Source organism: Nicotiana tabacum, chromosome 19, assembly GCF_000715075.1.
Source record: "Nicotiana tabacum cultivar K326 chromosome 19, ASM71507v2, whole genome shotgun sequence".
Classification (NCBI taxonomy): Eukaryota; Viridiplantae; Streptophyta; class Magnoliopsida; order Solanales; family Solanaceae; genus Nicotiana; species Nicotiana tabacum.
Window position 1 is genome coordinate 71,914,803 of NC_134098.1, and position 25,778 is coordinate 71,940,580.

The 25,778-nt window shown below is 41.5% G+C and overlaps 1 protein-coding gene across 1 annotated transcript in view; it reads left to right on the forward strand.

The window, feature by feature from the left end:
• The first annotated feature begins 7,454 nt into the window (after positions 1–7,454).
• The window catches only part of LOC142173543 (uncharacterized), a 29,575-nt gene continuing 11,251 nt past the window's right edge, over positions 7,455–25,778 (forward strand). The window contains exon 1 of the mRNA XM_075239156.1: positions 7,455–7,624. Within this exon, the coding sequence (XP_075095257.1) occupies positions 7,455–7,624 (170 nt within the window). The remainder of the gene's footprint in view (positions 7,625–25,778) is intronic.

Below are 25,778 nucleotides of genomic sequence, written 5' to 3' on the forward strand. Positions count from 1 at the left end.
AACATTGCGGGTTACAACTATGTTTATCCCTTGATTCTTCACTCCGATTTATTACTCATAATTCGAGGGCATAGCAGTGTGTTTCTCAAACGTAGGATGATATACATATCCTTGATGTATTTGAAGATCAAGAAGTATGTAGCAACACTCTATTTAGATCTTGAATGTTGCTAGAAGTTTGAGCAAGACATATTTGACATGTTTTTTTTATCTCTTAATGAATATTCCAAAATTTTTATGAAATTTGCGAGATCGTATATTTGATCTCTTTGTGCATATTCTGGGAGTTTATAGAATTGCTGAGACCTTCTTTGAAGAACATATGTAGCCTTATTTATAGGCATGAATTAGGGTTTGGGTGGAGTAGCCACCAAGTAACCCTAATAGACTCCTAATATTTCAAGAGTCGTCTTGAATTTAGGATTTATCTTGATCTGTTAAAATTTCAGTGTCTACAAATACCCCCTACTTCAAGGTTTGTCGAGGTGTAGGCTTGCTGAAACTTGAAGACGAGACATGAAGTACCCGACCATCACAACAGATAATCTTGAAACTTATAGTTTTCAATTTGCAGGAGGAAGAGATGAAGGGCAGATTTGGTCCCACTGGGCGTGCCAATTTGTTTGCAATAAATTTGTGCATAAAAATAAAACTGCAATCACAAACAACTATAAACAAAAACGGATTTTATTGATAAGCATTGCGGGTTACAACTCTGTTTATCCCTTGATTCTTTCCTCCGATTTATTACCAGTAATTCGAGGGCTATAACGACATATTTCTCAAACGTATGATGATATGCATATCCTTGATGTATTTGATGATCAAGAAGCATATAGCAGCACTCCATTTAGATCTTGAATGTTGCTAGAAGTTTGAGCAAGACATATTTGACATATTTTTATCTCTTAATGAATATTCCAAGAGTTTTATGAAATTTGGGAGATCGTATATTTGATCTCTTTGTGCATATTCCGGGAGTTTATAGAATTGCTGAGACCATCTTTGAAGAACATGTGTAACCTTATTTATAGGCATGAATTAGGGTTTGGGTTGAGTAGCCACCAAGTAACCCTAAATCTTAATATTTCAAGAGTCGTCTTGAATTTAGGATTTATCTTGATCTGTTAAAATTTCAGTGTCTACAGTATCAACTAGGTGGAATTCGACATATTTGATGCTTGAAAGTAGTCTCTCATATGAAAAGGTTTTTACTAGTCTACATTAGCATGATAGGAGTTATGCTTATAGTTCTACATCTGGTCAATGGAGAAGGGCAAGAAAAATATGTGAAGTGTTGGAGCCTTTTTAAGAGATAACTAACTTAATTTCTTGTTTAAGTTACCCAACCTTTAACTTGTATTTTATGCAAGTTTGGAGAATTGAATGCATGCTCAAGGAGAAGTTGAATAATGAAGATAAAGTTATTAAAGACATGGCTTCAAAAATGCGTGAAAAATTTGAAAGATATTGGAAAGAACATAGTGTAATACTTTCATTTGGAGTAATTCATGATCCCCGCATGAAGTTGCAATTTTTAAATTTTTGTTATTCTAAGTTCGATCCTATTTCTGCACAAGAAAAGATAGCACATATGAAGAATAAATTGTATAAGTTCTATGAACATTATGCAAGCAAGCAAAATGTTGCTAGTGCTTCTTTTAGTACTCTTACTACATCAAGTGAAGATAAAAGTAACTCACCAAGGGATTCAAAATATTCAACATAAATAATTTTTATTTTGTTGTGAATTGAATATTTATCTTTTTAATTGGATTATTATTATTATTATTATTATTATTATTATTATTATTATTATTATTATTATTATTATTATTATTATTATTATTATTATTATTATTATTATTATTATTATTATTATTATTATTATTATTATTTGTTTCCTATTATTTTGTATATTATTAACTTCATAGGAATTCAAAGCATTTGAGGGTGATACTGCCTCTAGCGATGGAAAGTTAGAATTAGATCTTTACTTAGAGGAACCAAAGCTTGATCTTGAGAAGTTTCAAGAGATGGATGTTGTCATGTATTAGAAGGACCACTCTAGAAAATATCCCGATCTTTCAGTAATGGTACGTGATGTACTTAGCATTCCTATTACTACTGTAGTATTGGAATCAATATTTAGCATCGGTGAGCGTGTTCTTACCAAGTACAGAAGTTGCATTCATCATGAAAATGTCCAAACACTTATTACTACTTGAAATTGGTTGCACGATTTTTCCCATACTCAAACTGGTAATAATTTTTTTATGTGAATTTGATATTATTAGTTTTTAAAATTTGAGTATTCTTAATGTTTAAATAATTAATATTGCATATGAATTGTAGATGTGGATGAAAGTAAAGATGTTAAGACAACCTTGTCACAAGTGGATTAAAACATGTTTGATGAAGATGATGTGTTGGATATCCCATAAGCGTCATGGACGTTCTCTTGAATAGTTTGTTTTGAATTTTGACTTTAGTGAATGAAATATAGTCTTGTCTTTTACTTTTTAGTGTTTATTGTGATATATTAATAACGTCATTAAGTTTTTCAGAATTTTTCCAATAAGATATTTTTTAACTTTTAAATATTTATCTTTTTTTAGGTTAGAACTTAAAGAAAAAATATAAAATTATATTTTAAAAAATAATTAGCCGGCCCGTGGGGGCCCGCAGCTCACGTAGGGCTGGGGTGGGCTGACCATTATAAGGCCCATCAAAATAGTGGGCTAGCCCAGCCCAGCTCGTCAATTGCTAAAGCCCACATGTGATGGGTTGGGCTAACCCGGCCCAACCCATATTGACAGCTCTAATTTCACTAAGGCTACTCAGTCGAGTCAGCTTCCCACTCAACAAGCAGTGATGTTTCTCAATAGCAAAGTCTAAAAAGAACCAAGTACACTCCAAGAAGACTACTTGATTCAGACTTTGGGAATGAACCTCACCTAGTATTGAGGCCTAAAGTTGTCTCTGAGATTATGAAAAGACTTCAACTGAAGAATCAACAGCAAAATACTGGGACAAGGAAGATAAACTTCACAGGAGATCATACTGGTAGCTCACAACCAACAAATCTGTCATATTCCCTAACAAGGACCGCTTGAAAAGGCAAGCAAGCAATAACCAGAACTCAGTTACTAGGTGTGAAGGAGAAAAAGATTCGAAAGATTCAAACTAGAAAGAGCAAGGGGAAGTAAAGTAACAAGTTATTGGGGTGACCGTAATAGACAATTTATTTTTGTGATGATTGTAATAGACAAGTAACTCACTTATATATTTTTAGACAAGTATATATTGTGAGATTGGTATAAATTTTTGGCTCACATATTTACTTGTCTAATAACTATGTTTGTTAGGTAAATATTCCAGAAACAATATATGTTTGCAGCTTTACTTAAGCTCCATAGTCGAGCCTTCTTTTATGCCAACTTTATTGTCATTTCTCTTGTTAAGATAAATGATACTATTAATAGATGGGCATTTTCCTTATAAGCACATTTCAAGTACATTTCAACTTGAACAAAATAACTTAAATTCATTAAAAACACAAAAAACTGAAACAAACATAGAGATCATCAAAGAACCAAAAGGACCATTGCATTACTCCCGACAACAATAATAACCAAACTACACTAACTCCTAGCCACTAAAATCTAAATAAAGACAAACCATGAAATAGCAATAAAAAGCTTCATCCTTCATAATTTATCCTCCATTTTAGACACTCCTGCTAAACTGGCTGAATTAATGCCCTCCATTTCTGCTATAATTTTCTTCAATTTCAGCTTTTCTCGTCAAACATCATCCTTCAAGCCAGCCACCATCATCTTCAAATAATTCCTTTCTACTTCTACACACTTCAGTGAGTTATTTAAGTTGCATATCACCATTGTCACATGTGGTGGCATATTTTGGTCGCACCATTTTCAAAGACCGCATGACGATTCTTCATCAAAACGAGAGCATTTGTAGAATCTTACGTCCAGCATTTGTAGGAGTCTTAGCCACAAAATGATTAGAAATCAACCCGCGACCATATCATCACGACGAATAAGAAGCAATTGAATTCTCAGACACGATGGGCTTGTATTTTACCAAAAAAGGAATAGATTTTACAAGAAAAGGCAAGTTTAGAAGACGAATGGAACAAAATAATTACGACTTGAAAGGAGGAAAAAATTTGAAGAGGAAGAAAATTAGAACTACCCCAATTTGATGAAGAAGACAAGGGTAAAAGGAATTGGTAGGTAGAAATATAGTGTTTTTACTATGGGTTGGTCCGACAAAATGGGGTGGGTCGATATTTGGGGCGGGTTTTAATTGATATGGACCAGATAGCCACGTGTCTCAATCAAATCGTGACAGCACATTAAAAGATGGGACTATAGATGATTCCATTAGTAGTAGGGTTCATGCCATAAGATAACATTAAATATATTTTCAGACCAATAGGTAGATGGAGCGCGATAGTAAATCATTTAAAATACTATAGGGGTATTTTTAGCCCTTTTTCGCTAATTAAATATCCCCATACGGCATTCTCGAGAGCAACTAAAGATAAACTAGAATTAAGTTTCTTCCCTAATGATCTAATATTGAAAAAAAGAAAGTGAAAACACGGGAGAGCATACGGAAAAAAGGGAAGAACATAATTGTGGGGAGGAGATTAATTGATTTATGTATTGATCAACAAAATAAATGAAAGGAGTATAATTATTTGATAGTTTGTTGGAGTTACTACACACCAGGATCAGATTGAAGAAGGCCCAACTTAATATTCTACAAATATTGTACATTTATTTATGTGTGTAGTAAGGATTGGGTTTGAGCCCAAATAGTTATTTTCGGGTCATGTATATAAGGGGTAGAGGTTTCTAGAAACATGCATTTTTGATTCATTTTATTTCTGATGCAATAAGAAAAGAGCTCTGGCTCTTCGTTCATTCTAATACAACCCCTAGATACAAATTGATTCAATTCAGTCTTGTTCTACACATTAACATGGTATCAGAGCGGTGATTCTACTTCATTCCGTCCCGCTGGTTCGTCCGATGCCTTGTTCATTTTTGTTCAAGTTTCATGGGTTCACCGGAATTTCGTTAGTTTTTTGGTTGCTTTCGTCAATCTCTCATTTTTCTGCCGAGGACTCTTTGGTTTGCTGTTGGTTTTACTCCGAATTAACCTTCTTTTGTGTTAATTATAGCTTGTTTGAAGTCTTTTTCGCTGAAGGTTAGGTTTGAGGTCCTTTTCGTGAGCTAGGGTTTGTGACATTGATACTGGTTTTTCTGTCTTCCTCTGCTTGCGATTTTGAAGGTTGTAGTTCTTTCCGTCGTGAAGAAACTTTGGTATTGTGTTCTCCGCTTCTCTTGTTCTTACATGCCTGATTTTTGTGGTGTTTTTCTTGTTTTGTAATTACTTGTGCTTCTACATCATGGTTGTTGCAGATACCTCTGTTAGCTCTAGAATCTCTAGTACTTATATCTCAGATCCCTCAAATCCTCTTCATCTTTTATGTTCTGATGTCCCTGGGATCTCTCTTGTTTCTAACCCTTTTTCTGGGACTGGTTTTGGAGGTTGGCGAAGGAGTATGATCGTCTCCTTATCAGCCAGAAACAAAATTGCCTTTATCGACGGGTCATGCCCTAGACCTGCTGATGATTCTCCTCAAATTAAACTGTGGGATAGGTGTAATAACATGGTCATTTCGTAGATAACTAGTTCCTTATCCCCTGACATTGCTGAGAGCGTCCAATTCCTAGAAACTACTTAGAGTATTTGGAACCAGCTTAATAAGATGTATGGATCTGTTGATGGGACCAAAGTGTTTGAATTAAAAAAGGAATTGGCTTTCACTAATCAGGGTTCATTAGACATCGCTTCGTATTTCAATAAGCTGAAGAAACTCTGGGACGAGTTGGCTTTCTTGCACTCTAAGTATGCCAATAGATGTAATTGTGGGGGTATGTCTGAGGAGGAAGAGGAGAACAAACTTTATCAGTTTCTCATGGGGTTGAACGACACTTATGTTAGTGTCTGGAGTAATTTGCTCATGATGCAGCCTTTACCTTCTTTAGATAATGCTTACAATATTCTTCTACAAGATGAAAGACAAAGACAAGTCAGTCCTAGTCCTCAGTTCAACAATGAATCAGCCTCTTTCAATGTCAACTTTCATAATTCTGTTAACAAATATCCAACAGTCAATCGACTTCCTATTCCTCTAAAACAGTATATTCAAAGAGTCAATTTTGATAAGACAAAGTCCAATTTGGTGTGCAAGTATTGCAAAAAACCTGGGCATCTCATTAAGAAGTGCTATAAACTTCATGGTTTTCCACCTAATTTTAAGTTCACCAAAGGGAAGAGAATTGCTGGGAATGTTGAAGTTGAGAACCTTGGTGTGAATTATGACTCAACTAATCTCCCATCTGAGTGTCCTCCTGACTCTGGCTCATTGGTCCCTGGGCTAACCAAAGATCAATACACTCAATTGCTACACTTGCTGTAGCAGAATCATGTTTCTGATTCACCTACTCAACACAATCTTATGGGTTCTGCCAATTTTGCCGGTATGGTTCCTTCCTCTGCTTGTGTAGGTGTTAGTTATGGTGCATGTATGCTAACTAGAGTTAATGATTGCATTTGGATTATAGATTCTGGAGCCACATATCACATGACGTCTAATAGAGAGCTTCTTTTTGACATTAAGCCTCTTGTTATTCCCTATCTAGTTACTCCTCCTAATGGTTACAAGGTCAAAGTCACTTGTACTGGATCCCTGCACTTCTTATCTTTCACCTTGCATCATATTCTCTATGTTCCTAGCTTTCACTATAATCTTATTTCTGTATATAAACTGGTCTCATATTTGGATTATGATCTTCTATTCAACAAGTATTCCTGTCTTCTCCAGGGCCCTTCATTGAAGAGGCCAGTGGAAGTTGGTAAAGTGGAGCATGATCTTTACAAGCTTCTGGTAGATGGTTCTTCTACTGTCTCTACTGCACTTACTTCCACTTGTGATTCTGTTTTCTTTTCCAATTGTAAATACCATTCTCCATTGTTTCCTGCATCCCATTGTACATACCAATCTGATGTCAATAAAATGGAGATTTTATGGCACAATCGACTAGGGCATATGCTTTTTAGTAGAATGAAAGACATTTATGTTCTTCCTTGCAAATTTTCTAATAAATAACCTTTTTGTTTGTTCTATTTGTCCTTTAGCTAGACAACCTAAGCTTTCTTTTCCAGATAGTTGCATTAAAACCTCTTCTCCCTTCCAACTTGTCCACGTGGACACCTGGAGACCTTATAGCAACCCTACTTATAATGGTTGCAAATACTTCCTCACCATTGTTAATGATTTTACAAGAGCTACTTGGACTCATCTCATGGGATCCAAGAGCAATGTTTTTACTTTATTGAAAGCTTTTATAGCCATGGTACAAACACAATTTTATATAACAATTCAGTTAGTAAGGAATGATAATGCTTTTGAATTATGGTCCAGTAATTCTGCCAGTCAATTCTTTCTTGATAATGGTATTATTCATCAAACTTCATGCCCTCACACACCACAACAGAATGGTGTGGTGGAGAGGAAGCATAGGTATTTGTTGGAAACCTATCGAGCTTTATTGTTTCAGTCCAAGTGTTACACCCTATATTTTCGTATGTAAAAATGCGTCGTAAGTAAACTAATGTAGGACAAAAAAATGAGATAATATTTAAAAGTATATAAAGTAAGTTAATCATGTTACCTCTGAGGTTACAAATATTGAAGATCATGAACAACAAGTACAAAGAGGGTTGGACAGTTCAGAAGCTAAAGCAATTAAATAAAACAATGTTTCATCGAAAGTCGACAAGTTGGGAATGTTATAACATGTACCTTTGGGGTGAGACTAGGGTGATTAACATGATAAAGAGATTATGTTATGATTTATATTAGTCGTATTACATCCGTGTGTTATGTTTTTAAGTCAAGCGAGTTGTGGAACAAAAGTCGATGAAAGTCATCACAAGTTACATTCATAAGTTTTACTGAAACTTTGGGTCAAATGTAACTGCAATTTTCTCCCAATATACTTAGAGTTATGGTGTGTTCCACACATCAAATTAAAGATCTATGAGTCTATTTTCCAACGCATTAAACCATTTGTCAATACGACATCGGAGTAGAGAGATATGTGTATTTTTGCGATACTGCGCAAGCTGCTAGGTGACAAGTAGGTGTGTCACCTACTTGCTTAAATGAAAGCCCAAAAATGGGCCATTTCGGGTCGTCCAAAGAGGCCTTTTAAGGGCCTATTTTCTTCATATATTAGACTTAAAATAGAGCATAATAACCAGACATAAGCTCTGCAAAGAATCCTCCCAAAAATTTCCCACAAACCCTAATTGATTTTCTCTCCCTTTCAAGTTCCAATTGGAGGTAAAACTTAGAGTTTGAAGAACCAAGATAGGAGCTGAGTTATCCAACAAATAAGGTGAGTTTACTGCTCTCTTTCATCCATTTTTTCTTCTGTAAATTCATGGTAAGTCGTTCTATACTTGTAAGAACTCACGGGATGGTGATCGGAAGCCGTGAGTTCGAGTTATTCACTTGTAGCGGACTGTTTTGTGGACTGTTTTGTGTTGCTGTTGGGCTGCGTGTTTTATTACTATTTTGTGGAGTTTTGGAGGAGGAAGGGGGTTTATAAACACCATATAAATGTAGGGTGGTTGGCTGGTCGTTCGTCATAACATTTTCGGGTCGTTTGACACTACTACGGTGGTCGTTTTGTGTACGAAGAGATTGGGGTGTGTTGGGCTGTTTTGTAGTATTTGATGGTGTATATAGGGCTGGAAAATGATGTATATATGTTGTTATTGTTCTGTCCTTGTATTGTTGGTGTTATCTTGAAGTTGGAGGAAGGGCATATTATAGGGGAGATGCTGCCCGTTTTAATACAAAATAGGTTTGTCGTTCGTTGTGCGATAGTTGTACCTTTCGTAACTTAACGATAGTATTATTATCATTCTTGTAGATTAAGGTGCGAAGAGGTGAGTTCAACTTGGTGATTGAAAAGATTGTGATAAGGTATGTTAAGGCTAAGACTTCCTTCATTTTGGCATGATCTCGTAGCTACATGTGTTAGTAATGAGACAAAAGAGAAGTTCATATTCATGAATTTATTCACACTATTCTAGTCTCATAAGTTACAATATTATTCCTTATCGAGACTCTATATTCAATTTTAGTATTGTCTTCTTTCAGTCAAGAGAGCAGCAAGCCTATATATACAGTATTACAGTATTTTCATTACCATCGAGCTATAATCGATGGGCGGGCCCCTATTGGGCAACTTCTGATCAGATGGAAAGTTATATACCGAGCCTACTGTGGCCGAGCGCCTATGAGCGAGCCCAGCATGGTCGAGATACATAGCCTAGTATGGCCGAGCGCCTATAAGCGAGCCTACTATGGCAGAGCAGTTATATATACCGAGCCTTATAAGGCCGTACAATTATTTTACTTACTATATTGAAGGAGTTGAGTCAGTATCAGCAGGTAAGTATATCTCCAGATCATCTTTGACTCCCAGTTAATTTCAGTTATCATATTATCAGTTCAGTTTCAGATTTCAGTTATTTTATTGCCTTACATACTCGGTACATTATTTCGTACTGACGTCCCTTTTTTGGGGGCGCTGCATTTCATGCGTGCAGGTTCAGACAGACAGACGGGTAGACCTCCTCAGTAGGTGTTTCCCGAGTTCCGCCTGATCGGTAAGCTCCACGTCTTTCGGAGTTGCCAGGACTAGAGTTTTCTGTACATCTTATGTATATCTGTATATATGTTATGGGTAGGTCGGGGCCCTGTTCCGATCACAGTACATCTATCAGTAGAGGCTTGTAGGCATATCCTGTTGGTTAGTGCATTATGTTGGGTTTGTATAAATTGGTGGTTTGTCAGCTGTAGTAGCTATGACGGCCTTGTCGGCCTAGCTTTATATTGATATTTAGTTAGTGCTAGTTTCCATTCAGTTTTATATTTTGCTTCGCAAATTGTCTTGCAAGGTGGCCCCATGGCCAAAGTATGACATTATGTGTTCAGAGTCCCTTAGTCGCAATTTGGTACGCCAGGTTAGGTGAGGCACGGGGTGCTTGTCTCGCTCCTAGGTTTGGGGCGTGACAAACTTGGTATCAGAGCAGTTCTGTCCTAGGGAGTCTACAAGCCGTGTCTAGTAGGGTCTTGTTTATAGATGTGTTGTGCACCACATTATATAAGCAAGGAACTACAGGGCATTTAGGAGTTGGTTACACTTCTTTGAAATCTAAATCGTGCTATAGAACTGAGTTATAGGAAATTTGAATTAAACTTATGTGTTGGTGTTTGCATGCACAGATGACGGTGACTAGGAAGACTACGGCTAGCCAGAGGAGAGATACAGTAGTAGGTGAGGGGACCAACAGGGTACCCCCAGTAGATGGGGCCCAGTCTGAGGCTCAAGGGGAGACCCCTACTCAGCCATTACCGGCTCCTCCACCAACTACGGAGATTCCTAGGGAAACCGCACATCCAGTTCCCCCTCCACTTCCATCAGATCAGGACTTAAGGAGTGCGGTGCATTTGTTGACACAGTTGGTAGCTACCCAGCAACATGCTAGGGCATCAGCTAGTGCAGGAACTTCTGAGGGGTCTGGGAGTTCAAGGGTCCGAGAGTTTATTGCTTTGAGTCCCCCAGAGTTCACGGGGACAGATCAGAGGGAGGACCCGCAGGATTTCATAGATTAGCTTCACAGGATCTTTCGTGTTATGCATGCCACGGAGAAAGAGGCAGTTGAGCTAGCAGCTTTTCGACTCCGAGATATAGCCATCCTTTGGTATGAGGGATGGGAGAGGTCCAGGGGACGTGATACACCTCCAGCTATTTGGGAGAATTTTTCAGATGCTTTCCTTGACCAGTACTTACCGCGGGAGATCCGACAGGCTCGAGTCGATCAGTTTCTAGCCCTCAAGCAGGGTAATATGAGTGTTCGAGAGTATAGTCTCCGTTTTGACTCATTGGCCAGATATGCATCATCCATAGTTTCTACTATGCGGGACAGGATTCACAGGTTTATAGCAGGGTTAGCCCCAGAGTTAACCGAGGCATGTGCCACCGCTGCATTGCAGGATAGTATGGATATCTCCCGGATTCAGGCATTCGCCCAGAATATAGAAAGGGGTAGGCGTCGGCAGCAGGGTACAGAGAGGGCTGAGCAAGGGCAACGTAAGAGGATGAGATTTCCCAGGTCTCAGGAGCAATCTCAGGGTAGTTATAGGACCCAGTACTTCGGACGGCCACCTAGGCCTCCGCCACCTCAGTTACAGGGTTACAGGTATGACCGCTATACTCAGTCAGGACCAGGTGAGAGCTCACGGGCGTCGGGTTTGCAGCGACAATGAGGTTCTGCGCAGACATGGTCATTTCCTCCACGGTGTGACATCTGTGGTAGAGGACACTTGGGTCAATGCCGAGCAGGTTCTGATGCTTGTTATACATGTGGGCGTCCGGGGCATATGATGCGAGATTGCCCAAATAGAGATTCTGGGGGAATGGCACAACCAGCGAGTTCAGCAACAGGATCGTCTATGTCCGTGCATCCTTCAAGGCGTGAGTCTCAGTCTTCGGCTGGTAGAGGTCGAGGCAGAGGTAGAGGTTCCAGTTCAGGTGGTAATCAGAACCGTATCTATGCTTTAGCGGGTCGACAGGACCAGGAGTCTTCACCAGACGTTGTGACAGGTATATTAACCATTTTCTCTCACGATGCTTATGCTTTGATAGACCCAGGATCTACTTTATTGTATATTACCCCATTTGTCGCGAGGAAGTTTGGTATAGTGCCTGAAATACTAAGTTATCCTTTTGTGGTATCTACACCGGTCGGAGAATCAATTATTGCTAGACGGGTTTACCGAGGTTGTACGGTGACAATTTGTAGTCGTCAGACCTCAGCTGACCTAGTTGAGCTAGAGATGATGGACTTTGATGCTATCATGGGCATGGACTGGTTGGCAGCTTGCTATGCCACAGTTGATTGCCGAGCAAAGGTAGCCAAATTTCATTTTCCGGGTGAGCCAGTCCTTGAATGGGTAGGTAATACACCAACACCCAGAGGTAGGTTTATTTCCTATCTGAAGGCGAGGAAAATGATCGCAAAAGGGTGCATTTATCATATTGTGCGAGTTAGAGATGCAGATGCTGAGATACCTACACTTCAGTCTATTCCCATAGTCAAAGAGTATGCATATGTGTTTCGAGATGAGCTTCCAGGTATTCCTCCAGAGCGAGAGATTGATTTTAGCATCGATTTGCTTCCAGGAACTCAACCAATATCCGTCCCTCCGTATAGAATGGCACCTGTCGAATTGAAGGAGTTGAAGGAGCAGTTAAAAGATTTGCTGGAGAAAGGTTACATTAGGCCCAGTACCTCACCTTGGGGTGCACCGGTACTATTTGTGCGGAAGAAAGACGGCTCGCTGAGGATGTGTATCGATTATAGGCAGTTGAACAAGGTAACTATTAAGAATAAGTATCCACTTCCAAGGATCGATGACTTGTTTGATCAGTTGCAGGGAGCTAGATGCTTTTCCAAGATTGATTTGAGGTCGGGGTACCACAAGGTCAGAGTTCGGGAAAAAGATATTCCGAAGACAGCCTTCAGGACCCGATATGGCCACTTCGAGTTCCTTGTCATGTCCTTCGGGTTGACTAATGCACCCGCTGTATTTATGGACTTGATGAATAGCCTATTCCGGCCATTTTTAGATCTGTTCGTGATAGTATTTATTGATGATATTCTGGTTTATTCCCGTTCAGAGGATGAGCATGCGGACCACCTACGAGCGGTACTCCAAACCCTCCGTGATCGTAAGTTGTATGCTAAGTTTTCTAAATGTGAGTTCTGGTTGAAGTCTGTAGCATTCTTGGGGCATATTGTATCAGATGAAGGGATAAAGGTGGACACTCAGAAGATTGAGGCCGTGAAATCTTGGCCTAGACCTACCACTCCGACAGAGGTTCGTAGCTTTCTAGGCTTAGCAGGATACTATCGGAGGTTCGTAGAGGGTTTTTCTTCCCTTTCGGCACCATTGACGAAGTTGACACAGAAAGAAACTAAGTTTCAATGGACAGAGGCTTGTGAGCGGAGTTTCCAAGAGCTTAAGAACAAGTTGACCTCAGCTCCAGTTCTAACACTTCCAGAGGGTCTAGAGGGTTATGCCGTGTATTGTGATGCATCAGGTGTCGGGTTAGGATGTGTCCTGATGCAACATGGGAAGGTAATTGCATATGCTTCAAGGCAGTTGAGGAAGCACGAGAGGAATTATCCAACCCACGACCTCGAGTTAGCTGCGGTTGTCCATGCACTTAAGATATGGCGGCATTATTTATATGGTGTTCATGTTGATATATTTACTGATCATAAAAGCCTACAATATATTTTCAAGCAGAAAGAGTTGAATTTGCGACAGAGGCGATGGCTTGAGTTATTGAAAGATTACGATGTTAACATTCTCTACCATCCAGGGAAAGCTAATGTTGTAGCAGATGCCTTAAGTCGCCGATCTATGGGTAGCTTAGCACATGTAGAGCCCAAGAAAAGACAATTAACTAGAGAGATTCATCAATTGGCTTTGTGGGGGTTTCGGTTAGTAGATTCTGAGGATGGTGGAGTTGTAATCCAAAACACTGCAAAATCATCCCTCATAGCTGAAGTCAAGGAAAGGCAGTACGAGGACCCAGAGTTGGTCGAGTTGAGAGAGCGAGTTCCGCAGCAGAAGAAGCCATTGTTAGAGCTCAAGGGAGATGGGGTTCTCAGATACAAGGGTCGTTTGTGTGTTCCAGATGTAGCAGGGCTACGAGACAGGATTATGTCAGAGGCAAATTGCTGCTATTTATAAAGATTGGCCATGTGTGGCATGCATAGTATGTTTCTGGCTACGTGCAGGTTGGTTTTAACCTAGTGTACGAAGGATACTCTGGAAAAAGTTTCCAAAGTCTCCAAGAGTAAACATTCGAGGACGAATGTTCCCAAGGGGGAGTGATGTTACACCCTATATTTTCGTATGTAAAAATGCGTCGTAAGTAAACTAATGTAGGACAAAAAAATGAGATAATATTTAAAAGTATATAAAGTAAGTTAATCATGTTACCTCTGAGGTTACAAATATTGAAGATCATGAACAACAAGTACAAAGAGGGTTGGACAGTTCAGAAGCTAAAGCAATTAAATAAAACAATGTTTCATCGAAAGTCGACAAGTTGGGAATGTTATAACATGTACCTTTGGGGTGAGACTAGGGTGATTAACATGATAAAGAGATTATGTTATGATTTATATTAGTCGTATTACATCCGTGTGTTATGTTTTTAAGTCAAGCGAGTTGTGGAACAAAAGTCGATGAAAGTCATCACAAGTTACATTCATAAGTTTTACTGAAACTTTGGGTCAAATGTAACTGCAATTTTCTCCCAATATACTTAGAGTTATGGTGTGTTCCACACATCAAATTAAAGATCTATGAGTCTATTTTCCAACGCATTAAACCATTTGTCAATACGACATCGGAGTAGAGAGATATGTGTATTTTTGCGATACTGCGCAAGCTGCTAGGTGACAAGTAGGTGTGTCACCTACTTGCTTAAATGAAAGCCCAAAAATGGGCCATTTCGGGTCGTCCAAAGAGGCCTTTTAAGGGCCTATTTTCTTCATATATTAGACTTAAAATAGAGCATAATAACCAGACATAAGCTCTGCAAAGAATCCTCCCAAAAATTTCCCACAAACCCTAATTGATTTTCTCTCCCTTTCAAGTTCCAATTGGAGGTAAAACTTAGAGTTTGAAGAACCAAGATAGGAGCTGAGTTATCCAACAAATAAGGTGAGTTTACTGCTCTCTTTCATCCATTTTTTCTTCTGTAAATTCATGGTAAGTCGTTCTATACTTGTAAGAACTCACGGGATGGTGATCGGAAGCCGTGAGTTCGAGTTATTCACTTGTAGCGGACTGTTTTGTGGACTGTTTTGTGTTGCTGTTGGGCTGCGTGTTTTATTACTATTTTGTGGAGTTTTGGAGGAGGAAGGGGGTTTATAAACACCATATAAATGTAGGGTGGTTGGCTGGTCGTTCGTCATAACATTTTCGGGTCGTTTGACACTACTACGGTGGTCGTTTTGTGTACGAAGAGATTGGGGTGTGTTGGGCTGTTTTGTAGTATTTGATGGTGTATATAGGGCTGGAAAATGATGTATATATGTTGTTATTGTTCTGTCCTTGTATTGTTGGTGTTATCTTGAAGTTGGAGGAAGGGCATATTATAGGGGAGATGCTGCCCGTTTTAATACAAAATAGGTTTGTCGTTCGTTGTGCGATAGTTGTACCTTTCGTAACTTAACGATAGTATTATTATCATTCTTGTAGATTAAGGTGCGAAGAGGTGAGTTCAACTTGGTGATTGAAAAGATTGTGATAAGGTATGTTAAGGCTAAGACTTCCTTCATTTTGGCATGATCTCGTAGCTACATGTGTTAGTAATGAGACAAAAGAGAAGTTCATATTCATGAATTTATTCACACTATTCTAGTCTCATAAGTTACAATATTATTCCTTATCGAGACTCTATATTCAATTTTAGTATTGTCTTCTTTCAGTCAAGAGAGCAGCAAGCCTATATATACAGTATTACAGTATTTTCATTACCATCGAGCTATAATCGATGGGCGGGCCCCTATTGGGCAACTTCTGATCAGATGGAAAGTTATATACCGAGCCTACTGTGGCCGAGCGCCTATGAGCGAGCCCAGCATGGTCGAGATACATAGCCTAGTATGGCCGAGCGCCTATAAGCGAGCCTACTATGGCAGAGCAGTTATATATACCGAGCCTTATAAGGCCGTACAATTATTTTACTTACTATATTGAAGGAGTTGAGTCAGTATCAGCAGGTAAGTATATCTCCAGATCATCTTTGACTCCCAGTTAATTTCAGTTATCATATTATCAGTTCAGTTTCAGATTTCAGTTATTTTATTGCCTTACATACTCGGTACATTATTTCGTACTGACGTCCCTTTTTTGGGGGCGCTGCATTTCATGCGTGCAGGTTCAGACAGACAGACGGGTAGACCTCCTCAGTAGGTGTTTCCCGAGTTCCGCCTGATCGGTAAGCTCCACGTCTTTCGGAGTTGCCAGGACTAGAGTTTTCTGTACATCTTATGTATATCTGTATATATGTTATGGGTAGGTCGGGGCCCTGTTCCGATCACAGTACATCTATCAGTAGAGGCTTGTAGGCATATCCTGTTGGTTAGTGCATTATGTTGGGTTTGTATAAATTGGTGGTTTGTCAGCTGTAGTAGCTATGACGGCCTTGTCGGCCTAGCTTTATATTGATATTTAGTTAGTGCTAGTTTCCATTCAGTTTTATATTTTGCTTCGCAAATTGTCTTGCAAGGTGGCCCCATGGCCAAAGTATGACATTATGTGTTCAGAGTCCCTTAGTCGCAATTTGGTACGCCAGGTTAGGTGAGGCACGGGGTGCTTGTCTCGCTCCTAGGTTCGGGGCGTGACAAACTTGGTATCAGAGCAGTTCTGTCCTAGGGAGTCTACAAGCCGTGTCTAGTAGGGTCTTGTTTATAGATGTGTTGTGCACCACATTATATAAGCAAGGAACTACAGGGCATTTAGGAGTTGGTTACACTTCTTTGAAATCTAAATCGTGCTATAGAACTGAGTTATAGGAAATTTGAATTAAACTTATGTGTTGGTGTTTGCATGCACAGATGACGGTGACTAGGAAGACTACGGCTAGCCAGAGGAGAGATACAGTAGTAGGTGAGGGGACCAACAGGGTACCCCCAGTAGATGGGGCCCAGTCTGAGGCTCAAGGGGAGACCCCTACTCAGCCATTACCGGCTCCTCCACCAACTACGGAGATTCCTAGGGAAACCGCACATCCAGTTCCCCCTCCACTTCCATCAGATCAGGACTTAAGGAGTGCGGTGCATTTGTTGACACAGTTGGTAGCTACCCAGCAACATGCTAGGGCATCAGCTAGTGCAGGAACTTCTGAGGGGTCTGGGAGTTCAAGGGTCCGAGAGTTTATTGCTTTGAGTCCCCCAGAGTTCACGGGGACAGATCAGAGGGAGGACCCGCTGGATTTCATAGATCAGCTTCACAGGATCTTTCGTGTTATGCATGCCACGGAGAAAGAGGCAGTTGAGCTAGCAGCTTTTCGACTCCGAGATATAGCCATCCTTTGGTATGAGGGATGGGAGAGGTCCAGGGGACGTGATACACCTCCAGCTATTTGGGAGAATTTTTCAGATGCTTTCCTTGACCAGTACTTACCGCGGGAGATCCGACAGGCTCGAGTCGATCAGTTTCTAGCCCTCAAGCAGGGTAATATGAGTGTTCGAGAGTATAGTCTCCGTTTTGACTCATTGGCCAGATATGCACCATCCATAGTTTCTACTATGCGGGACAGGATTCACAGGTTTATAGCAGGGTTAGCCCCAGAGTTAACCGAGGCATGTGCCACCGCTGCATTGCAGGATAGTATGGATATCTCCCGGATTCAGGCATTCGCCCAGAATATAGAAAGGGGTAGGCGTCGGCAGCAGGGTACAGAGAGGGCTGAGCAAGGGCAACGTAAGAGGATGAGATTTCCCAGGTCTCAGGAGCAATCTCAGGGTAGTTATAGGACCCAGTACTTCGGACGGCCACCTAGGCCTCCGCCACCTCAGTTACAGGGTTACAGGTATGACCGCTATACTCAGTCAGGACCAGGTGAGAGCTCACGGGCGTCGGGTTTGCAGCGACAACGAGGTTTTGCGCAGACATGGTCATTTCCTCCGCGGTGTGACATCTGTGGTAGAGGACACTTGGGTCAATGCCGAGCAGGTTCTGATGCTTGTTATACATGTGGGCGTCCGGGGCATATGATGCGAGATTGCCCAAATAGAGATTCTGGGGGAATGGCACAACCAGCGAGTTCAGCAACAGGATCGTCTATGTCCGTGCATCCTTCAAGGCGTGAGTCTCAGTCTTCGGCTGGTAGAGGTCGAGGCAGAGGTAGAGGTTCCAGTTCAGGTGGTAATCAGAACCGTATCTATGCTTTAGCGGGTCGACAGGACCAGGAGTCTTCACCAGACGTTGTGACAGGTATATTAACCATTTTCTCTCACGATGCTTATGCTTTGATAGACCCAGGATCTACTTTATCGTATATTACCCCATTTGTCGCGAGGAAGTTTGGTATAGTGCCTGAAATACTAAGTGATCCTTTTGCGGTATCTACACCGGTCGGAGAATCGATTATTGCTAGACGGGTTTACCGAGGTTGTACGGTGACAATTTGTAGTCGTCAGACCTCAGCTGACGTAGTTGAGCTAGAGATGATGGACTTTGATGCTATCATGGGCATGGACTGGTTGGCAGCTTGCTATGCCACAGTTGATTGCCGAGCAAAGGTAGCCAAATTTCATTTTCCGGGTGAGCCAGTCCTTGAATGGGTAGGTAATACACCAACACCCAGAGGTAGGTTTATTTCCTATCTGAAGGCGAGAAAAATGATCGCAAAAGGGTGCATTTATCATATTGTGCGAGTTAGAGATGCAGATGCTGAGATACCTACACTTCAGTCTATTCCCATAGTCAAAGAGTATGCATATGTGTTTCGAGATGAGCTTCCAGGTATTCCTCCAGAGCGAGAGATTGATTTTAGCATCGATTTGCTTCCAGGAACTCAACCAATATCCGTCCCTCCGTATAGAATGGCACCTGCCGAATTGAAGGAGTTGAAGGAGCAGTTAAAAGATTTGCTGGAGAAAGGTTACATTAGGCCCAGTACCTCACCTTGGGGTGCACCGGTACTATTTGTGCGGAAGAAAGACGGCTCGCTGAGGATGTGTATCGATTATAGGCAGTTGAACAAGGTAACTATTAAGAATAAGTATCCACTTCCAAGGATCGATGACTTGTTTGATCAGTTGCAGGGAGCTAGATGCTTTTCCAAGATTGATTTGAGGTCGGGGTACCACCAGGTCAGAGTTCGGGAAAAAGATATTCCGAAGACAGCCTTCAGGACCCGATATGGCCACTTCGAGTTCCTTGTCATGTCCTTCGGGTTGACTAATGCACCCGCTGTATTTATGGACTTGATGAATAGCCTATTCCGGCCATTTTTAGATCTGTTCGTGATAGTATTTATTGATGATATTCTGGTTTATTCCCGTTCAGAGGATGAGCATGCGGACCACCTACGAGCGGTACTCCAAACCCTCCGTGATCGTAAGTTGTATGCTAAGTTTTCTAAATGTGAGTTCTGGTTGAAGTCTGTAGCATTCTTGGGGCATATTGTATCAGATGAAGGGATAAAGGTGGACACTCAGAAGATTGAGGCCGTGAAATCTTGGCCTAGACCTACCACTCCGACAGAGGTTCGTAGCTTTCTAGGCTTAGCAGGATACTATCGGAGGTTCGTAGAGGGTTTTTCTTCCCTTTCGGCACCATTGACGAAGTTGACACAGAAAGAAACTAAGTTTCAATGGACAGAGGCTTGTGAGCGGAGTTTCCAAGAGCTTAAGAACAAGTTGACCTCAGCTCCAGTTCTAACACTTCCAGAGGGTCTAGAGGGTTATGCCGTGTATTGTGATGCATCAGGTGTCGGGTTAGGATGTGTCCTGATGCAACATGGGAAGGTAATTGCATATGCTTCAAGGCAGTTGAGGAAGCACGAGAGGAATTATCCGACCCACGACCTCGAGTTAGCTGCGGTTGTCCATGCACTTAAGATATGGCGGCATTATTTATATGGTGTTCATGTTGATATATTTACTGATCATAAAAGCCTACAATATATTTTCAAGCAGAAAGAGTTGAATTTGCGACAGAGGCGATGGCTTGAGTTATTGAAAGATTACGATGTTAACATTCTCTACCATCCAGGGAAAGCTAATGTTGTAGCAGATGCCTTAAGTCGCCGATCTATGGGTAGCTTAGCACATGTAGAGCCCAAGAAAAGACAATTAACTAGAGAGATTCATCAATTGGCTTTGTGGGGGTTTCGGTTAGTAGATTCTGAGGATGGTGGAGTTGTAATCCAAAACACTGCAAAATCATCCCTCATAGCTGAAGTCAAGGAAAGGCAGTACGAGGACCCAGAGTTGGTCGAGTTGAGAGAGCGAGTTCCGCAGCAGAAGAAGCCATTGTTAGAGCTCAAGGGAGATGGGGTTCTCAGATACAAGGGTCGTTTGTGTGTTCCAGATGTAGCAGGGCTACGAGACAGGATTATGTCAGAGGCAAATTGCTGCTATTTATAAAGATTGGCCATGTGTGGCATGCATAGTATGTTTCTGGCTACGTGCAGGTTGGTTTTAACCTAGTGTACGAAGGATACTCTGGAAAAAGTTTCCAAAGTCTCCAAGAGTAAACATTCGAGGACGAATGTTCCCAAGGGGGAGTGATGTTACACCCTATATTTTCGTATGTAAAAATGCGTCGTAAGTAAACTAATGTAGGACAAAAAAATGAGATAATATTTAAAAGTATATAAAGTAAGTTAATCATGTTACCTCTGAGGTTACAAATATTGAAGATCATGAACAACAAGTACAAAGAGGGTTGGACAGTTCAGAAGCTAAAGCAATTAAATAAAACAATGTTTCATCGAAAGTCGACAAGTTGGGAATGTTATAACATGTACCTTTGGGGTGAGACTAGGGTGATTAACATGATAAAGAGATTATGTTATGATTTATATTAGTCGTATTACATCCGTGTGTTATGTTTTTAAGTCAAGCGAGTTGTGGAACAAAAGTCGATGAAAGTCATCACAAGTTACATTCATAAGTTTTACTGAAACTTTGGGTCAAATGTAACTGCAATTTTCTCCCAATATACTTAGAGTTATGGTGTGTTCCACACATCAAATTAAAGATCTATGAGTCTATTTTCCAACGCATTAAACCATTTGTCAATACGACATCGGAGTAGAGAGATATGTGCATTTTTGCGATACTGCGCAAGCTGCTAGGTGACAAGTAGGTGTGTCACCTACTTGCTTAAATGAAAGCCCAAAAATGGGCCATTTCGGGTCGTCCAAAGAGGCCTTTTAAGGGCCTATTTTCTTCATATATTAGACTTAAAATAGAGCATAATAACCAGACATAAGCTCTGCAAAGAATCCTCCCAAAAATTTCCCACAAACCCTAATTGATTTTCTCTCCCTTTCAAGTTCCAATTGGAGGTAAAACTTAGAGTTTGAAGAACCAAGATAGGAGCTGAGTTATCCAACAAATAAGGTGAGTTTACTGCTCTCTTTCATCCATTTTTTCTTCTGTAAATTCATGGTAAGTCGTTCTATACTTGTAAGAACTCACGGGATGGTGATCGGAAGCCGTGAGTTCGAGTTATTCACTTGTAGCGGACTGTTTTGTGGACTGTTTTGTGTTGCTGTTGGGCTGCGTGTTTTATTACTATTTTGTGGAGTTTTGGAGGAGGAAGGGGGTTTATAAACACCATATAAATGTAGGGTGGTTGGCTGGTCGTTCGTCATAACATTTTCGGGTCGTTTGACACTACTACGGTGGTCGTTTTGTGTACGAAGAGATTGGGGTGTGTTGGGCTGTTTTGTAGTATTTGATGGTGTATATAGGGCTGGAAAATGATGTATATATGTTGTTATTGTTCTGTCCTTGTATTGTTGGTGTTATCTTGAAGTTGGAGGAAGGGCATATTATAGGGGAGATGCTGCCCGTTTTAATACAAAATAGGTTTGTCGTTCGTTGTGCGATAGTTGTACCTTTCGTAACTTAACGATAGTATTATTATCATTCTTGTAGATTAAGGTGCGAAGAGGTGAGTTCAACTTGGTGATTGAAAAGATTGTGATAAGGTATGTTAAGGCTAAGCCTTCCTTCATTTTGGCATGATCTCGTAGCTACATGTGTTAGTAATGAGACAAAAGAGAAGTTCATATTCATGAATTTATTCACACTATTCTAGTCTCATAAGTTACAATATTATTCCTTATCGAGACTCTATATTCAATTTTAGTATTGTCTTCTTTCAGTCAAGAGAGCAGCAAGCCTATATATACAGTATTACAGTATTTTCATTACCATCGAGCTATAATCGATGGGCAGGCCCCTATTGGGCAACCTCTGATCAGATGGAAAGTTATATACCGAGCCTACTGTGGCCGAGCGCCTATGAGCGAGCCCAGCATGGTCGAGATACATAGCCTAGTATGGCCGAGCGCCTATAAGCGAGCCTACTATGGCAGAGCAGTTATATATACCGAGCCTTATAAGGCCGTACAATTATTTTACTTACTATATTGAAGGAGTTGAGTCAGTATCAGCAGGTAAGTATATCTCCAGATCATCTTTGACTCCCAGTTAATTTCAGTTATCATATTATCAGTTCAGTTTCAGATTTCAGTTATTTTATTGCCTTACATACTCGGTACATTATTTCGTACTGACGTCCCTTTTTTGGGGGCGCTGCATTTCATGCGTGCAGGTTCAGACAGACAGACGGGTAGACCTCCTCAGTAGGTGTTTCCCGAGTTCCGCCTGATCGGTAAGCTCCACGTCTTTCGGAGTTGCCAGGACTAGAGTTTTCTGTACATCTTATGTATATCTGTATATATGTTATGGGTAGGTCGGGGCCCTGTTCCGATCACAGTACATCTATCAGTAGAGGCTTGTAGGCATATCCTGTTGGTTAGTGCATTATGTTGGGTTTGTATAAATTGGTGGTTTGTCAGCTGTAGTAGCTATGACGGCCTTGTCGGCCTAGCTTTATATTGATATTTAGTTAGTGCTAGTTTCCATTCAGTTTTATATTTTGCTTCGCAAATTGTCTTGCAAGGTGGCCCCATGGCCAAAGTATGACATTATGTGTTCAGAGTCCCTTAGTCGCAATTTGGTACGCCAGGTTAGGTGAGGCACGGGGTGCTTGTCTCGCTCCTAGGTTCGGGGCGTGACAAACTTGGTATCAGAGCAGTTCTGTCCTAGGGAGTCTACAAGCCGTGTCTAGTAGGGTCTTGTTTATAGATGTGTTGTGCACCACATTATATAAGCAAGGAACTACAGGGCATTTAGGAGTTGGTTACACTTCTTTGAAATCTAAATCGTGCTATAGAACTGAGTTATAGGAAATTTGAATTAAACTTATGTGTTGGTGTTTGCATGCACAGATGACGGTGACTAGGAAGACTACGGCTAGCCAGAGGAGAGATACAGTAGTAGGTGAGGGGACCAACAGGGTACCCCCAGTAGATGGGGCCCAGTCTGAGGCTCAAGGGGAGACCCCTACTCAGCCATTACCGGCTCCTCCACCAACTACGGAGATTCCTAGGGAAACCGCACATCCAGTTCCCCCTCCACTTCCATCAGATCAGGACTTAAGGAGTGCGGTGCATTTGTTGACACAGTTGGTAGCTACCCAGCAACATGCTAGGGCATCAGCTAGTGCAGGAACTTCTGAGGGGTCTGGGAGTTCAAGGGTCCGAGAGTTTATTGCTTTGAGTCCCCCAGAGTTCACGGGGACAGATCAGAGGGAGGACCCGCAGGATTTCATAGATCAGCTTCACAGGATCTTTCGTGTTATGCATGCCACGGAGAAAGAGGCAGTTGAGCTAGCAGCTTTTCGACTCCGAGATATAGCCATCCTTTGGTATGAGGGATGGGAGAGGTCCAGGGGACGTGATACACCTCCAGCTATTTGGGAGAATTTTTCAGATGCTTTCCTTGACCAGTACTTACCGCGGGAGATCCGACAGGCTCGAGTCGATCAGTTTCTAGCCCTCAAGCAGGGTAATATGAGTGTTCGAGAGTATAGTCTCCGTTTTGACTCATTGGCCAGATATGCACCATCCATAGTTTCTACTATGCGGGACAGGATTCACAGGTTTATAGCAGGGTTAGCCCCAGAGTTAACCGAGGCATGTGCCACCGCTGCATTGCAGGATAGTATGGATATCTCCCGGATTCAGGCATTCGCCCAGAATATAGAAAGGGGTAGGCGTCGGCAGCAGGGTACAGAGAGGGCTGAGCAAGGGCAACGTAAGAGGATGAGATTTCCCAGGTCTCAGGAGCAATCTCAGGGTAGTTATAGGACCCAGTACTTCGGACGGCCACCTAGGCCTCCGCCACCTCAGTTACAGGGTTACAGGTATGACCGCTATACTCAGTCAGGACCAGGTGAGAGCTCACGGGCGTCGGGTTTGCAGCGACAACGAGGTTCTGCGCAGACATGGTCATTTCCTCCGCGGTGTGACATCTGTGGTAGAGGACACTTGGGTCAATGCCGAGCAGGTTCTGATGCTTGTTATACATGTGGGCGTCCGGGGCATATGATGCGAGATTGCCCAAATAGAGATTCTGGGGGAATGGCACAACCAGCGAGTTCAGCAACAGGATCGTCTATGTCCGTGCATCCTTCAAGGCGTGAGTCTCAGTCTTCGGCTGGTAGAGGTCGAGGCAGAGGTAGAGGTTCCAGTTCAAGTGGTAATCAGAACCGTATCTATGCTTTAGCGGGTCGACAGGACCAGGAGTCTTCACCAGACGTTGTGACAGGTATATTAACCATTTTCTCTCACGATGCTTATGCTTTGATAGACCCAGGATCTACTTTATCGTATATTACCCCATTTGTCGCGAGGAAGTTTGGTATAGTGCCTGAAATACTAAGTGATCCTTTTGCGGTATCTACACCGGTCGGAGAATCGATTATTGCTAGACGGGTTTACCGAGGTTGTACGGTGACAATTTGTAGTCGTCAGACCTCAGCTGACCTAGTTGAGCTAGAGATGATGGACTTTGATGCTATCATGGGCATGGACTGGTTGGCAGCTTGCTATGCCACAGTTGATTGCCGAGCAAAGGTAGCCAAATTTCATTTTCCGGGTGAGCCAGTCCTTGAATGGGTAGGTAATACACCAACACCCAGAGGTAGGTTTATTTCCTATCTGAAGGCGAGGAAAATGATCGCAAAAGGGTGCATTTATCATATTGTGCGAGTTAGAGATGCAGATGCTGAGATACCTACACTTCAGTCTATTCCCATAGTCAAAGAGTATGCAGATGTGTTTCCAGATGAGCTTCCAGGTATTCCTCCAGAGCGAGAGATTGATTTTAGCATCGATTTGCTTCCAGGAACTCAACCAATATCCGTCCCTCCGTATAGAATGGCACCTGCCGAATTGAAGGAGTTGAAGGAGCAGTTAAAAGATTTGCTGGAGAAAGGTTACATTAGGCCCAGTACCTCACCTTGGGGTGCACCGGTACTATTTGTGCGGAAGAAAGACGGCTCGCTGAGGATGTGTATCGATTATAGGCAGTTGAACAAGGTAACTATTAAGAATAAGTATCCACTTCCAAGGATCGATGACTTGTTTGATCAGTTGCAGGGAGCTAGATGCTTTTCCAAGATTGATTTGAGGTCGGGGTACCACCAGGTCAGAGTTCGGGAAAAAGATATTCCGAAGACAGCCTTCAGGACCCGATATGGCCACTTCGAGTTCCTTGTCATGTCCTTCGGGTTGACTAATGCACCCGCTGTATTTATGGACTTGATGAATAGCCTATTCCGGCCATTTTTAGATCTGTTCGTGATAGTATTTATTGATGATATTCTGGTTTATTCCCGTTCAGAGGATGAGCATGCGGACCACCTGCGAGCGGTACTCCAAACCCTCCGTGATCGTAAGTTGTATGCTAAGTTT